This window comes from Pristis pectinata, chromosome 8, assembly GCF_009764475.1.
Source record: "Pristis pectinata isolate sPriPec2 chromosome 8, sPriPec2.1.pri, whole genome shotgun sequence".
Classification (NCBI taxonomy): domain Eukaryota; kingdom Metazoa; phylum Chordata; class Chondrichthyes; order Rhinopristiformes; family Pristidae; genus Pristis; species Pristis pectinata.
Window position 1 is genome coordinate 34,937,604 of NC_067412.1, and position 17,270 is coordinate 34,954,873.

At 40.6% G+C, this 17,270-nt stretch overlaps 1 protein-coding gene across 1 annotated transcript in view; it reads left to right on the forward strand.

The window, feature by feature from the left end:
- The window catches only part of myo15aa (myosin XVAa), a 135,800-nt gene that overhangs the window by 59,339 nt on the left and 59,191 nt on the right, over positions 1 to 17,270 (forward strand). The window contains 9 exon segments of the mRNA XM_052021366.1: positions 219 to 344; positions 816 to 880; positions 1,351 to 1,491; positions 3,275 to 3,356; positions 5,809 to 5,965; positions 6,903 to 6,996; positions 9,294 to 9,426; positions 12,361 to 12,482; positions 13,418 to 13,477. Coding sequence (XP_051877326.1) covers positions 219 to 344; positions 816 to 880; positions 1,351 to 1,491; positions 3,275 to 3,356; positions 5,809 to 5,965; positions 6,903 to 6,996; positions 9,294 to 9,426; positions 12,361 to 12,482; positions 13,418 to 13,477 — 980 coding nt within the window.

Consider the following 17,270-nt stretch of genomic DNA (forward strand, 5'->3'; position numbering starts at 1 on the left):
TCATAGACTGATGAGATTTTATTGAACTGTGGAGATAGGTGAATTGTGCGTTTTCTTTCGTTAGCAGATTTAAATTGAGGATTGTTACAATGTTAGTTAAATTGTTGGGTTAGAAGAATAGCATTTATCAAATTTTTACTTCTCTGATGAGTTCAGTGGTGGGATTTATTCATACAGCAGGTTTTGATTTAGAGTACTTTGTTCCTTCTTTCCATTCTTGGACTTGGAGCGAACTTCCTTAGTGTCAAACAGAATGAAGGGAGGCGGAAAAGTAGGACCTGACAATGGAGACGGAACTCAGCTGAGCCATCAGGGACTTGCCAAGAGGACTGGAGCCCAGCTGGGTTAGTATCTGTTATTTGTGTGATGCTTTCTGCCAAAAATTTTGTTAATGTGTTTTTTTTTTCAGAATCAAGGTGAAGCAATGATATTTGCAGCATAAGTAATACCAGCTCTCACAGTGGTACCTTTCTCTGACTGGTTTGTAACATCGGTGAATTTGCTTGCTCAAGGAGCAAGGAGCTCTTTCCTGAGGAAGTTCTTACTGCATTAGAGGGAACTACTCTATTCCAGTTCTATTTCTAGCCAAAATGCCCAAATGCAAAAGCAAGCACTCGACACAGAGTTTTTTGCTGATAACAGAATCCAGTCCAATTCCCACTCGCTGACCTATTAACTATCCCAGATTTCTGCAAGGGATACCTAGAGATAAAGGAAAGGCAAGGAAATGTAAAATGATTTAATGTCTAAATAAAAGGAAAAATTGCTTGCTTGGAATTTAATTAACCCTGTGATCCTTTAATTTTGTTTTTCAGGCTATGATCCTTCTCAAATAAATGCCCAGCAGCAAGAATTCATAAACCAGCAAGCTTACCTTCTGGTGGGTTATAATTTAATCATCTTAATAGTCGATAACTTTGAGCAATTTAAAACTAGAGGAGCCCAGCATTTCTAATGGTTAGTAATTAAATGGCCAATCCATTGTGAAACTGGCCATTAACTATTTGAATATTGCACGAGATAATCTTGGTCCATGTGATCCTGATGAAAAGTGTCCAGAATTGCTGCTGTTGATTGCTGCCTGGTTCTTGCTGCAACACTGTCCTTTGACACTTGCAGAGTGGGCTCATAACAAAGAATTTCCACTTAACCACAATACAAGAGAGGTGTTCATGAAAATGAACACCTTGTGTTCTGATTCAAAGGAAAGAGTGCTGCAATTGAAATAAGCTAATACCTGATCTGGTCTGTACTTGGCATTGATATCAAAACAAAAGTTTTTTTCAGTCCTATCCAAATGCTGACTTTAGGATTACAAAAGTTTCTATTATATCTTCGATTGACCAACAGGCCCAGCAAATGACCATGCAGGCCATGGCTCTCCAACAGCAAGTGACAAGTGCCAGCTCCCCAGACGCCATGCTGAACCATAACCACAGCACTGCCATGAAAGCCTCTAACAACAACCAAAAAATGAGCCTCTCTCTTCAGGTAAGTGCACCGATTTCATGCACAAAATTGATATGTGCAAGTGAATGCTGCTTCTTGGGTCTAACTAATTGATGAGCTTCAGAATGGGATATTTCACACATTCACATTTTTACTCTGAGAAAACCAATAGTGAGTCAAAAGTACAGAGGTATCACTGGGAGATCTGAACTAAAACCTTCTGTAAAATTTGTGGTAGGTTTCAATGTCTTCCAAATGTCTTCTTGCTTATAATCTCACCTCCTATGTATTATATTGTTTTCATTGTATCTGCTTGCTAGTCAATGCCTTCTCACAGTTAGCAGACCAACATATGAATGTTCATTGAATTCTGAATGTACAACACATTTATGTTCTTGTTGAGACAAGAACTATAAATATTTTAGTCTAGAACGGTTTTCCATAGTTTGGTACCTTTCCCTAGAAATTGGATGTTTTTGTTTGCTAACAATCCAATTTCAATGTAAAGTAAAAGCCAATTGGAAATTTCATCTGAGTTGCATGAAGTCCAAGATTCTCATTCCTGAACCTCCCATGTGTCAACTGCATTAAGGCAGGGAGGACCCCCAATATACTGTATGCTGTAGCACAAACAGCCTCCATTATGCCTGGATGCCACTTTAATGGTTTTCACTCGCCAATGTTTGGCTCGTGACCTCTGTAAACCACACCTGCTGAACCAAGCTTTCACAGTTCCTGGGAAGTTTGCTGCCTGACCAAAAGGGGATCTGTCTTAGCAAATCATGATTCACTGAGAACCTGACTCATGGAGGTCCCTTTAAGATAAGTAAGGTAAATACTTGTCTGGCTCCAGATTATGTAAGAAGGTGCAAGAAAACATAAAAGTATGTATGAAAGTGCAGGAGAGAGTGTTAGAACATGTAAAAAGATGGAAGTGAGAAGCAGGAGGATGCAAGAGTCCTAGGGGGGTGTGAGATGGCGTTGGGGAGAAAAGAAGTGTGTAAGAAGATGCAGGAACATGTAACAGAGGGCATAAGACCATGCAAGAGGTCTAAGAGAGTATAAGGATAGGGGATCCCATGTCTTCAAGACCAATCAGGTATGTGGTGAATCCTCTTATGAGTCAAAAAAAGGAAAAAAAGGTATATTTATGCAGAGTTTTTCACTGTCTCACAGCCCCTCATTTTACTTTACAGTCAACAAAGCATTTCTTAACTACAGTCAGTGTTGTAGGAAATGTGGCAGACAATGTATACAGAGCAACAATCCACAAACATCAAAGTGATAATGACTAGGTAATCTTGTCTAAGGGTTGTGGTATAAATATTGGCTTGTTACATTGGGAAAAACACCTTTTCTTGAAAACAAGAATGAGATCTCTTACACCCATCAGAGAGGACAAATGGGGCATCAAGACATCAAATCTGAAAGATTACACTTGATCTCATAGTACCATGTCTGACCCACCGCAGTAAAGCTCTGATGGTGCAACATTCCTTCAGTGCAGCTCATACTCAGTTCTGCCCCTCCTACAGTGCGGAAATCCCGCAATACTGCACCTCCAACAGTGCAATGCTGTCTCAGTTTTGACCATGCAGTAGTCTAGAATTCTCTTAGTACTACACTCCAACAGTGTGACATTCCTTCATTATTGTCCTCCAACAGTGTAGCGTCCCTTAATACCGCACAGTAGTATTGACTTGGTTTTATGGTTTCAACATCTGAGATGAGACTCAAGCCCACAATTCTGACGGAGGGGTGCAAGTGCACTCCAGATAAGACTTATGTTGCAGTTGGAATATTATTAACTCCAAATGTGTTACAGACAAATGCTGCCAACAAAGATTTAGTCCAGCCAGTGGTCTCCCAACATGCTGCCAAAGGAAAGCCAGCTGTCAACACGCCCAGTAAGTCTCCCTCAGCACATAAACAAAAGTGCTTACTTTTAATCAAGATTTTAATTTGCTTAATTATGAAGTAGAGCAGCATGGGATTAGGTACCTGTATCTGATGTAAATAATAAGTGTTAAGCACGATAGTTAAATTGCTGTACTTAAGACAGAAATATGTGCCTTGGATAGAAAAGTGACAGTTCCCACAACAAATAGAAAGCTGTAATCCAGATGGATGGATGGGTGAGGCTGTAAAGTTTTAATGATCATGCAGAAAAATAATGCAAGAAGTTAAAGATAGAGATGGCCAACTGGGAATGGGAGTGGGACAAAGAAATAAGGTGACAGGCAACCAGAAGCTCAGGTCTGAATTTTGCAAACTTAACAAAGGTGTTCTGCAAAAGTCACTCAATCTGCATTTGCTTTTCTCAATGTGGAGACCACATCTTTAAGTAGCTAATAAAGTCTAAACTGAAAAAAGTACAAATAAATCATGTGAGATATTGGGGACCCTGGTGATACAGTACAAGATATCGCCAGTGATACAGTACAAGATAAAAGGCAGTTGTTGTGTCTCCTATAGTTGCTTAGAAGGTTCTGTGGGAAGGCAAGGAGGTGTCAATGATGACAGAGTGTTCCAATGGGTTGTGGTAGGAACATTTCTTTGGAATGCTAAAAGAATAGTGGAAGGGAAGATCTTCTTGTTAGTTCCATCCTGCCAAAGGCTGATAAATGAAACAATAATCCACCGTATCCGCCAAAGCTCTGAACATTGGAGTCTGGAGCCCCCAGTACAGTGCGAGGTACATAAAGCTGGTGAATTGCAATGTTGAGCACTGGCTCTGTAGGAAAACCTATGCTCGGCCATTAGAGAAGGAAGTTTACTATGCCAGCACAGGCATGGTGGTGGAGAAGCAATGAGCTGGAACATGGCAGAGTTTATGGCTTTGTGCTGAGTCATGGTAGTGGGTTGAGTGGAGAGACTGGGGCATGACTGAGCATGGTGTCAGCTGGGTCTCAGTGGGTGCATTGAAGTTGAGGTGAATCCACAAACTGGGACAAAAGCTGGGGCCAATAGGAGAAGAGCTGGGGCCAAACTAGAGTCCAGCAGAGGCAGTGGGGAACAAATGGATGGGACTATGAACTTGGGCATTGTGATGGTGTGCTGTGAGCTGGAAGCAAGATAGAGTGACTGATGGGTGGCATGGGTTGGGGCCCAATGGGAGCACCAGGGAAGGTGACAGTGTGAGGTGGAGCATGAAAACGTGAAATAAGATCAGCCTCTGGAATCTACTCTACCATTCAACAAGATTATTCCTGATCTACCTCCTCTGCCCTATCTCCATAAAACCTTGATTACTTTCATGCAATATGCAGAAATCTATCAGTGTCTGCTTTAATTTCAGTCAATGACTGTCTCCATAGCTCTCAAAGGTAGAAAATTTCAAAGATTCATCACTCAAAGGAATTTCTCCTTATTTTAATGACCGATACCTTATTTTGAGACTGTTCCCTTGTTTTAGACTCATTGGGAAATATCATCTGGGCACCTGCCAATCGTGGTGACAGTGATCTTGTCAGGCAGTTTAGTTAAGGGAGAATCTGTGCTTTGCATAGATAAATAGTTTCCTTAGAGCCAGCAGTTGATAGCAAGGAAACCAGCACCTTCCAACACCTTACAGCTTTCATGAATTGTGTTAGCAGCAAATGCAGGAATCTCCCTGAGTGACATCTGCCCACTGACCCTTTCCCTTCAGGCTCCTGCCCTTCTGACCACTGCAGCTCAGACCGTCTAACCTCTTTTAATCTAAGGAAACTCCAGGACAGGATCAAACAGGTGAGAACCTGCAATAATTACAGTATGTTCCATTCCAATTGCTGCCTCATCCACTGGTGTTGCTCCCTTGACAACCCAATAGTATTGTGGGGTAGAAATTCATCCCCAGCTAAAGTCACAATGTAGCACTACATGTGAGATACTTTATTCCTTTTCTGAAATATGGTTCCAATAAAATCAGTGGAACTGAATTTCAGAAGTGGAACACATAGGCTGATCAATATGCATTTAGTGTAATCAACTAAGAGTGAATTTCTACACCGCATTTTTCAGGGCATGGGAGTCCAAATTGGAAAATGTTATATTCCTTAGAATCCAGTTTGTTTCTTTCTAGAATCAGTTCCCTTCATGTGTCATGCACTAATTCCTCACCATAGTGAACTAGAATTGTTTCTAAGCTTTGGTCTCTATATAAGACCATTAGAAAGAGCAAACAAAACGGATCTAATTCAAACCTGTTTCATAGTCTATTCCCCTCTAGGGAGGGAATCCATAAATACTGATTCATAAACATAAGATTATACTACCACAATTCATTGCCTTGTTAAGCCGTAGCATTCTTGTTGTTGAAAATGTTTTACCAGGAATACCACACACATTTGTTACATTAATTCTTTCTCAATAATTCAGGAGCTTCCCAAACACCAAAACTCAATGTTGTAACACAAGGCCCTGTTCGTCACACAACATTGAATTCAGAGCACTTTCCAGAGCCAACTCACAACATCAAGGACATCATAAAGCAATATGAGCAGCCAGCAACTCGCAAGCAAGCTGGGCTAATCAGGTAAAGCTGAATAAGTATACTTTCCCAAACATGGACCTCATGGCACCATTCATTGATGGCATTTGCCAACTAACCAGTAGCAGTGGCTGCCTACAGCCCTCCAAGTGCAGGCCTATTATGGCCCAAAGCCTTGGTTGCTGGTCTGTGTCACAGTACAAGGATATGGGTTTGCACTGTCATCCATATTATTAAGAAGAATTCTAACAAAGAACAGGTGTTTCCACCATAGTTCAGTTGACAGAGCTTATAAGGGTAAGAGAGTTTGGAAAGAGATTTGATTCACTGGAACTCTGTACCATGAAAGACACATGTTAGGGTTTAGAGTCATAGAGACATATATCACAGAAACCGATATATGTCTCTATGACTCTAAACCCTAACATGTTTCTTCAGACCATCAGTTCCATGCCAACCATCAACCACCCATTTATACTAATCTTACAGTAATCCCACGTAATTTTGTTCTCCCCACATACTCATCAATTCCCCCCAGATTCTACCACTCACCTACAAACTAGGGGCAATATACAAAGGCCAATTAACCTATCAACTGACATGTCTTTGGAATGTGGGAGGAAACCAGAGCACCCAGAGGAAACCCACACATTCACAGGGAGAACATGCAAACACCACGCAGACAGCACCAGAGGTCAGGGTCTTACCTGGATCGCTGGAGCTGTGAGGCAGCAGCTCTACTAGCTGCCCCACTATGCCACCTTTGAGATAGAGGACAAAATAAACCAGGTTTGGTTTATTAGGATTTGATACAATGGAACGAATTGTATATGGGTTAATTGATCAAAATACCATACCCCAGAATTGTCTACATTCCAAAATGGATCTGTGGTTTTGCAGAAGGAAATGTGAAACATATGTGTAGATTGTGGTAAGCTTAGTGTTTGAATAAAGTTGAACACTTGTGTTTCCCTCTTGTCAGAAAGGAACGTGGTAAGATATTCACCAGGAAGACAGACCCCCATGAAGAGGCCATGTCTATCTTGAAAGGACAGAAAACACTATATGTATCCCAGGTAAGGTAACCATGCAGTTACTCTCCAGAACTTTATTACATAGCTGCTGGCTTTTTAAAGTTAAACTAGGAGATGAATTTCTTAGGAAATTTATGTTTCACAGAAAAACTAGATTAAAATGGGTTGTAAATGAATAAAGTGCTTTGCTCTATCTGCTTTGTAATTCTGTGAGATTTCTGGTTCTTTATTGAGGATGAGGCATTTGTTATGAGCAAGTGATAGGAGTACCAGGAGCTGACTGGAACCATGTGCCAGGGCTTCCAGTTTCATCAATCATACATTGCTGTCTCAACAACTTGTAGGCCATGTTGTTTAAAAAGGTTATGATATTAGTCTATAAGATGTGCAAAATATTATCCTATTACAAAAAAAAACATTTTTGAAGGCTTAAGGTTCTGATAGCTTGATTTTCTCTAGTGATTGTTCACTAAATGCTGTTACCAGAAAGTTCAGTAAATTGGAAATCTTCAATACCAAAAGAAAGCAACAAAATTACTATCTTTCTTAAGCTGCTTCCCTACCTGTCAGTTCATACGCACATAAGAGACTGGAAAATCGGTAGACCTTTATGGAGAATTCATGGTGTGAGACCTGGAAGTTAGGTTGTACAGGGAAGATCTTATCCCAGGTTCAACATGGCTCCTAACATCTCTGTTGTGTGCCGAGCCAACTGCCTTCCAGGAGGAGGCAACCTGGGAGTCAGCAGGCATCAAACTCTGCTGATTTTGGATGAATCTGGAAGGAACTCCTTGCTTCCCCTGACAGTTTGAAGGATGCACTTTCTGTTATCAACTTGCTGACAAGCACTTTATTACCAACAGTCTGCTCAATCTGGGTTATGCCAGGAATATCCAGCACCATACCTCACTACAGTCTTACTTCAAACATGAACAAAAAACTAAATTCTGAACATGAAGTGACAGTAACTACTCTACACATCAAGGCAGCTTTTTAATTAGGTGTGGCATCAAGTAGCATTGGTAAAGTTGATATCAATGGGAACGTAGAACAGTACAACACAGGAACAGGCCCTTCAGCCCATGATGTCTGCGCCGAACACAACGAGGATTAGAAGGAAAACTCTGCACTACCTGGAATCATAAATGGCAGAAAGGATGTACGTGTTAGAGACCAATCCTTCAGTCCCAGTGCAACACTGCAGGACCACCTTTGATCATTTCTATTCTCATTTTGTGAGAAAATGAAGCAATCTGTGTATGTATGTATGAAGCATGACAGGTACAACATTCAGGCATAATACCTTGCACCACACAAGCACTAGACAATTAAGCAATGCTCCTCGATCTTCAGTGGTACTGCCATTATTGAGTTCCCCATCGTCAACAGTCTAGGGGTCACCCATTAAACATACATTTATCAGAACCAGCTACATAAGTTCAATAAATGGGAGAAGATGTCAAAGGTTGTGTTTCCTGAAATGGGTGATATACTTCCCCAAAGCCTTTCCACCGTCTACATGACACAAGTCAGAATACTCACCAATTGCCTCAAAGAGTGCAACTGTAATAACATTCAAAAAGCCAGACGCCATCTAGGACAAAACAGCCTTCTTGACTGGCACCTGATCTTCAACCTCAAACCACTTCTTTCACCACCAGTGCGCCAGTGTGTACCATCTACAAAATGTGTTACCACAACTAACCAAGGCTTCTTCAACAGCACCTCCCACACCCATAACTTTTACCACCTAGAAGGACAAGAGCATCAACCGCAGGGGAACACCACCAAGTTCCAATGCACATTGCACATTATCCTGACTTGGAAGTATAATGCTGCTGCTCCTTCATTATTTCTGAGTCTAAATCTCAGAACTTCCTACTCCACAGCACTCCAGTAGCACAACCACAAGCAAGAGGCCAGCTTACCACCCACTCCTCAAAGGCAGTTATAAATTTTCAATAAGTAATCACCTGTCTAGTGATGTCCACATTCCAAACATACATGCTAAACCTATTGTGGCCAGAGCCTAGCTACTAATCCTTAACCCTTCTCACAGCTTCCTCCCCACCTTTATCTGCTTCACTCACCACTTCATTCGCCCAATTCATTACACACCCATACCCAACATACCACTCCACTTCTCCTCTCTCTTCATCCAAATCACCCCCTCACCTCAGTAACAAAGCAGGTTGAGGGCATGTCACAGTGATATAGGAGGGTTATGGGGAAATCACTGTCAGTGTGATAGTCTGTTCAGAGTAAGTGATTATTTTGATGAAGACGGGGAATTGAAGTAAATAGAATTCTTTCTCATTGTTTGTACTTTATCAAAACAGAAACCTGCTCTATTAAAGGAAAAGAGTTCCAGTGAAACTGTTGCCATGGTGAAGCCAGTTGGTGGCTCAGCAATGAAAGCCAGCCCCCGTCCAATGCCAGTTGTCTCTGCCAGGCGTCCTATATTCTCAGGAGGTCAGTAATAGACCACAACCCTAGTTGTTATATACTGCTTCTGATAAAATAAATGTGCTTCTCAATCTCCCACAATTTATGGTGGCACATTCCCTGATTTGATACTAATGTTGTGCAATATGCTCTGAAACCTTACGCTTCAGGCCAGAACTTTAGTATGCAATCTGTGAGATAATGTATAATCAATTGCTAATTCATTCCGTTTCTAATCAGAGCAATATCACACTTCCTTCTTGGAATATGTAAAATAAAACAAGGATTATATGTGGAATTAAACACTTTTAGGGTGTTTAATAAACTATATCAATGTTGTTGAACTAGCTTCCCTATAAATAAAAGCCTTGCATGGAAGATGTATGCTATATCCTAGGATGTATTTTATCAAACCTAAATGTTACATTAAATTATAACTTATACATATAATTACTGTAGATATTTACCTTATAGTATTCCCTGAGTTAAGTTATGAGGACTGATTTCATAGTCTAGGCTTGTATTCCTTTGAGTATAGAAGATTAAGGAGTGATCTGACTGCAATGTTTAAGATTTTTGTAGAAATTGATAGAATTTATTTCCTTTGTTGGAAGAAATGCTGTAGAACACAAGGCATGACCTTAAAGTTAGGCTTCTCAGGGTGGATGACAGGAAGCAAATCTTCACGCAACGGTTAATCTGTCCTAAAAAGCTGATGGTGCTGGGATCATTTAGGACTAAGTTTTATAGATATTGTTGGGTAATGTTTTAAGGGTTAAAGAAACATGATGAATAAAAGTATTTCTGTGCATCAGCCAAAATCTAACTGAATAGCAGAACAGGCTCAAGAGGCAAAGTAGTCTTGAGTTCAGCACCTGTCCTGCAGTTCTGATCATATCCCTCCCATGACTTGTGACCCAAAAAGCACGTCCTAACTGGAAACCTTTGACAAGACTCTAGCCAATTAAGAACAAGAAACTCAGAGAAATATAGAGAGAAAGGGAAACAGAAGAGGAAAGTAAGAACTTGAATAGGGAGATATAAAACATAACTTACCACAAGAAAATGGGAACAAATTCCACTCTTGTCCTCGAATGCCCCTTCCATCAACTGACTTAATTCTTAGAAAAACATTGATGAAAGCAGTCTACTGTTCAAACTCAAGTTGAGCCCCAATGAGCTAAAGTTTGAAACTAATCAATCAGAGAATTTGTATTGGGAAAAATATATAAAATAAAAAAAGCATATTGTCTATTGATGGCACTTGGTCAGCCAATGATTTGGAAGCAAGGCTGGGTTCATGTGATTGAGTTCACATCAACTAATCTGTTGCTTTTCAAAGAAAATTAATTTAGTCAGTAAACAGAGTCTGTTTAAACAGAATAATCCCTGTCATTCAAGCCTATTATTGACACTGGAATTGACTGAGATTGAATTAAGCACATAGTTCTTACATAAGTCTCTTTCACTCTGGATTTCTGCAAAAATATCCTGCCTACACTGGGAATGTCTTTCATATGTTCATAAATTGCTGTCACTTGTGACAGAATCTATAGCAACTTCTCCCAAAATAAATAGAATAATTTCTGCAGAAAATAAAGCAGTGAGTAGATATGTATCAATTATATGTATAAAATCAATCTTGTCACTTACAGCAATCTAGTTGTCAGTATCAATTGAGAAGGAATCACCCAATCATCTTCACTCTGGCTGAGTATAACATTGCCACTATAAGCAGCCAGCTAATAAAACTGACTTCTCCAGGTTCAATCCCTGAGTACAAGGGATATCGCAACAATATAGGAAGAAGCATAATATTGTTTTTAAAAGCTAATAAAATGAAAAATTTGACTTTAGGCATACCCAGAATATTAGTGAACATGGGCCAAACTATTTCCAGAATCAGAATTCAAAGTTATTTCTAAATAATTAAAGGGGAAACTATGTTCCTGGGCCGCTTCATCATTTGCCATAGTGTGATCCGCAGAGTGGGTGCTCAGTAACCATTGAGTATACAGGTGGCTGCTTCAAGTTGGTCACAACAGCGGACAGATGGAAACCTCAATTGCAGGTCTCCATTAAAATAGGAAATTTAGTTCCGATTTAAAAATTGATAAAGGCTATAACTGCAGCAATAATTACGTTGTCACAGTAAATCAGGTGGTGTTTATGAAGGGGCTTTTGGAAGTTACTTTGTGTCTTGAAATTAAAGTATTGTGCTGCAGTAAACAAGCATTGATATGTCAAAAGGTCTTCGCTAGTTGAAACAAGCTTGTTTGAAGGGCTATCAACTGCATAAAAAGTTGTTCTATCCTGAAGTTCATCCCTTTAGTTCAATACGCTACCAACCTGTCAAAATTGATAGTGTATTTGCTTTTACTCTTATTTTAGACATTCCCTCAGGATCAAGTCATCCTTGATCCTGAGGGGCCAAAGATCAAGTTTTGTGGGTTCTGGGATCACTGACAAGGCCAGTGTGGGAACCACAGACTTCCGCAGATGGGGTAGGAGATGCCTGATGGATTGGGCAGATGTATAGTAGTCCTAACTATACAGTGATTACTCTTGAACCTTGGGAAGGGGTTAATGGGAGATCATGTCACAGGCAAAATGATACAGTGTAGAAGCCTCCATCCATGTCTGTCTGTTCTAGTGGTTTATAATAAAACACCTCAAGGCATCCCACAGAAGGGTTATCATACAAAATTTGACATCCAAGTATATTAGGATAAGTAGCTATTAGGATAGCTAATCAGTTGGATAGTAAAGGATAGTCAGACTATTTGAAGAGATCATGTCTCACCTCTATGCAGTATTGCTGTGCATTAACATTGGTTGCTGTACTTCCCTACATACACTTCAGAAAGTTATGAAATGTGTGTGAGGTGCTTTTTGAAACAAACTGTGCAACATGAAGAAATAAGAATAACATATTTATTCCTTCTGTTTTGTACCTTGCAGCCTCAATTTCCAGAGAACTGACAGGAAGTGATGAGAGGATCCAGACTCAACTACATGGGCGACCTTGTGAAGCCTGCTACACCTACAGCAACGTGCCCTGGAATATCTATGCCCGTAAAGAGGTATGAGGACTTAGGGTTGTGAAGTATGAGGACTAGAAGTCCTTTGTGAATCACCCAAACTCTATTCATGAAAGCCCTATAAAGATTAATATGTTCAAATGTGAGGTTCACTGAACAGTGTTGTTAAGTTTCCCTGCATAATGTACCCTGGGTCATTTTCGGTACACTATAATCTCTCAATCTATTGCCAGTTACTGTTGCTGCCAGCAATTATCCTTGCAGCTGCCATTTCTGTGACTCTCTGTGAAATGTCCCTTTAAGGGCTCTTAAAGTGATATACCACAAAACAAGAAGCAGACTCTCAGTTACAGGAAAATGTTGCTACTTAATGAATAGATGTTGCAATGAAGGGAGAGGTATGGGAAAGTGCTCCTAGAAGGTTAGAGAGATCTTGATGTTCTACTGAAGAACAGTGCTTGCAGGAAGCACTGTTCTTGTGCAAGCAGGCATTAGAGACCAATAAAGGTCCAGGCTAAATGTAAATGAAGTCTTTTCTGCTTGAGAGTGGAGTGATCTCCCTAATGCAATAATGAGCAATGAAATCAGCAGCAACCTTGGATGATTGAGTGTACAAAGCTGTAGTAAGTGTGGCCATGACCTCCACAGGAAAAGTAGGCTGTGAAATCACAAGAGGCCACAGAACCCAGTGGACAGAAAGAATGCTGCTTGGTCCTTTAAGTAGTAGAACTTCTGAGGAAACAGGGTTAGTAAAAGCTGGTTGTTCTGTGAGTAGTAAGAACTGTCATTTTTCAGACCAGTGAGGTTAGAGATGAAATTTGCATGTTGCAGCTCTGTTGATATGATTTGGGAGTTCTGTTGCAGAAAAGGTTACTGTAATGAATGAAAATCCCACCAAAGAGTCAGAATTTCCCAATAGGTTTAATATTTCTGTGATATAGGATCCAACTCATGTCCTCTTTCTGTTCTTGTTCCAGGTGTTTTATCCAAATGACAATTTCCACGGTCCTGTAGTACTGGATCTAATTTTCAGACAGGTGAGAGAATTAATGCATACCCAGTTCCCTTAAAAATTAGAGATGCTAAACTTGGATCAATTTTTCAGAATGACTATCCCTGATATGTCTGTTTCTAAGCCTGCCAAACTGAAGGTGACGGTGGTATTTAATATTTTCTGGGTCCCTGAGCCTTCCCCTCTTCAGTTCCCTCTCTCCTAATGAATGTATGTACTCTGAAGCCAATCCAGGACAGCCTGAGGTTAGGGTACTGGGAGGAGTAAAGATTATCTTTATCTTTATTTCTTTATTTCTTTATTTGTCATTGCACTGTTGCAACAACAACACAACGAGATTATGATGGCACTCCCTTGCCTAATAAAAACCAAAACAGTGAATTAGTAAGAGCAATTATAACTATAAAATAAAACAAACATACTTACACAAATATAAAGTATAAAAAAATATAAAAAGGCATTGTGAAAATGAACCATGATAATAATAATAATGATAATCAGCAGCATATCAATATCAATATATTAAATAACACCATGATGAGTCCAGCCGGTAAAGGGGGGGAAGACATAGTATGTGTATGTATGTATGTATAGGAGGTGTCAGTCCATGTTCAACAATTTAACAGCTTTGGGGAAAAAAGCTGTGTTTCAGTCTTGTTATGTGTGCATGTATTGTCCTGTATCGCCTACCAGAGGGGAGTAGCTTAAAAAGGTAGTGAGCAGGGTGAGCTGGTTCTCGAATGATGTTTAAAGCCCTGCTCCGACATCGAGCCTGATAGATGTCCTCCATTGCTGGTAACTGAGTCCCAATGATGTTTTGGGCCGTCTTGATGACCCTCTGCAGAGCCTTCTGCTCCTTCCTAGTGCAGCTGCATACCAAGCAGTAATGCTGTATGTCAGGATGCTCTCCACCGCACACCGGTAGAAATTCACCAGAATGTTCTGAGACAGTCTGGCTCTCCTCAATTTCCTCAAAAAAAAAGAGGCGTTGCTGTGCCTTCCTAATGACAGCTGAGGTGTGTATTGCCCAGGAAAAGTCCTCAGTGATGTATGCCCCCAGGAATTTAAAACTGGAGACTCTCTCCACAGCCTCGCCACCACTTGGTCAGATTACAGGTTATCTGACCAAGAACATTGACCCCAAACAATGCTGGACCAAAATTTGTGCTCAGTCATGTGACATTCTCTCTCACGAAAACGCTTTCATTCTAATTATCTCATTTTATGTGCAAATGCCAGATAGAAAGAAAATTTCCTTCACTTTAAACATTTGGATATATAATATTACATGTATAAACTCTAGTTTTTAATTAAATCATTTATAACTTTTCATCTCATTTTGCAAACTTCACATTTTATGCAAGAAGACCTTTTAATACAAGAACACATTTTAGACCTTTATTGTCAAGCAGAATTCCCAATTGCCACTCTTTAATTCTGGCTCTCTTTATCTTCACAATGCATTTTCTGAGTTATTCCCAGTCAGGTATAATATCTGAAGAGATATGCGTGAATAGCCTTCCTTGATTATTTTGATTTTGTGATGCAAATCAGAAATTCAGATTGAGAAATTTTGATAAAAATTTCTGTCTTGAGATTTTACCACTTTAACACTTTATCTGATACTTGCCTGTCCAATAATAGGGGAATAGTTTTCCAGGGGTTCCGTGCAATTCCTTAACAATGATGATACAGGAGATGATCAAATGTGAACTGTATTTAAACTGCCCTTCTACATGGAAGAAACCTGCTCAGCCACTGTAAAACTAATACTGGTGCAATGGAATCTACAGGTTGAAGATAAAGCATTAAAATGAGAAATAATTACTCTTATCGTGAAACAATTAATTAAATTCAGCAACATTCCATTAGAAATTTGATAAACAAAGTTAAAATATGTGACTGAAATCTTGGAAAATAAATGAGACTAAGAGACTTTGCCTGCAGAATATTAATGGCTACATTTTTATTATTTTTATTTAACCATGATCTGAAGTTTTATTTAAAAATTGTTATTGGTATTGGTTTATTATTGTCATTTGTACCGAGGTACAATGAAAAACTTGTCTTGCATACAGATCGTACAGGTTAATTCATTACACAGTGCAGTTGCACTGAGTTAGTACAGAGTGCATTGATGTAGTACAGGTAAATACAATAACAGTACAGAGTAAAGTGTCACAGCTACAGAGAAAGTGCAGTGTAATAAGGTGCAAGGTCACAACAAGGTAGATCATGAAGTCATAGTCCATCTCATCGTATAAGGGAACCGCTAAATAGTCTTATCACAGTCGGGTAGAAGCTGTCCTTAAGTCTGGTGGTACGTTCCCTCGGGCTGCTGTATCTTCTACCTGATGGAAGAGGAGAGAAGAGAGAATGATCCAGGTGGGTGGGGTCTTCGAGTATGCTGGCTGCTTCACCAAGACATCAAGAGGTAAAGACAGAGTCGAAGGAGGCTGGTGTCTGCAGTTTCTTGCGGTCCTGGGCAGAGCAGTTGCCATACCAAGCCGTGATGCATCCAAATAGGATGCTTTCTATGGTGCATCGATAAAAGTTGGTGAGTGCCAAAGGGGACAAACCGAATTTCTTTAGCCTCCTGAGGAAGTAGAGGTACTGGTGAGCTTTCTCGGCCATGGCATCTACATGATTTGACCAGGACAGGCTGTTGATGATGTTCACTCCCAGGAACTTGAAGCTCTCGACCCTCTCAACCTCAGCACCGTTGATGTAGACAGGTGCATGTACACCACCCCCTTTTCTGAAGTCAATGACCAGCTCTTTTGTTGACATTGAGGGAAAGGTTGTTGTCATGACACCATTCCACTATGCTCCCTATCTCCTTCCTGTACTCCGACTCATCGCTGTTTGAGATACAGCCTACAACAGTGGTATCATCTGCAAACTTGTAGATGGAGTTAGAGCAGAATCTGGCCACAGAGTCATGAGTGTATAGGGAGTAGAGTAGAGGGCTGAGGATGCAGCCTTGTGGGGCACCAGTGTTGAGAATAATCGTGCCGGAGGTATTGCTGCCTATCCTCACTGATTGCTGTCTGTTGGTTAGAAAGTCAATGATCCAGTTACAGAGGGAGGTGTTGAGTCCTAGCTCTCGGAGTTTGGTGACAAGTTTGCTTGGGATTGTCGTATTGAAGCCGGAGCTGTAGTCAATAAACAATAGTCTAACCATAGGTGTTTTACTGTCCAGATGCTCCAGAGCTGAGTATAGGGCCAGGGAGATGGCGTTCGCTGTAGACTTGTTCCAGCGAATTGCAGTGGGTCGAGCTTGTCTGGGAGGCTGGAGTTGATGCGTGCCATGACCAGCCTCTCAAAGCACTTCATGGTGGTGGATGTCAGAGCCACTGGTCAGTAGTCATTAAGGCATGTTACCTTGCTTTCCTTCTGTACTGGGATGATAGTGGTCTTCTTAAACAGGTGGGAACCTGAGATTGAAGCAGGGAGAGGTTGAATATGTCTGCAAGTACTTCTGCCAGCTGATCATCACAAGATCTGAGCACACAGCCAGGGACACCATCTGGGCCAGATGTTTTCCTCGTGTTCACTGTCCGGAAGACTGATCTTACGTCCTCAACGGTGACCACGGGTTCAGTTACATTGGAGGTTGTCAGGGTGTGTGGTGACAATCCACTTCCCTTCTGTTCAAAATGCGCATAGAATGCGTTAAGCTCATCAGGAAGGGATGCGCTGTTGTTAACTATGCAGCCTGTCATCGTCTTGTAGCCTGTTGTGGCATGTAAGCCCTGCCATAACTTACGGCTGGTCTGGGACTCTACTTTGAGTTGGTATTGCCTCTTGGCATCCCT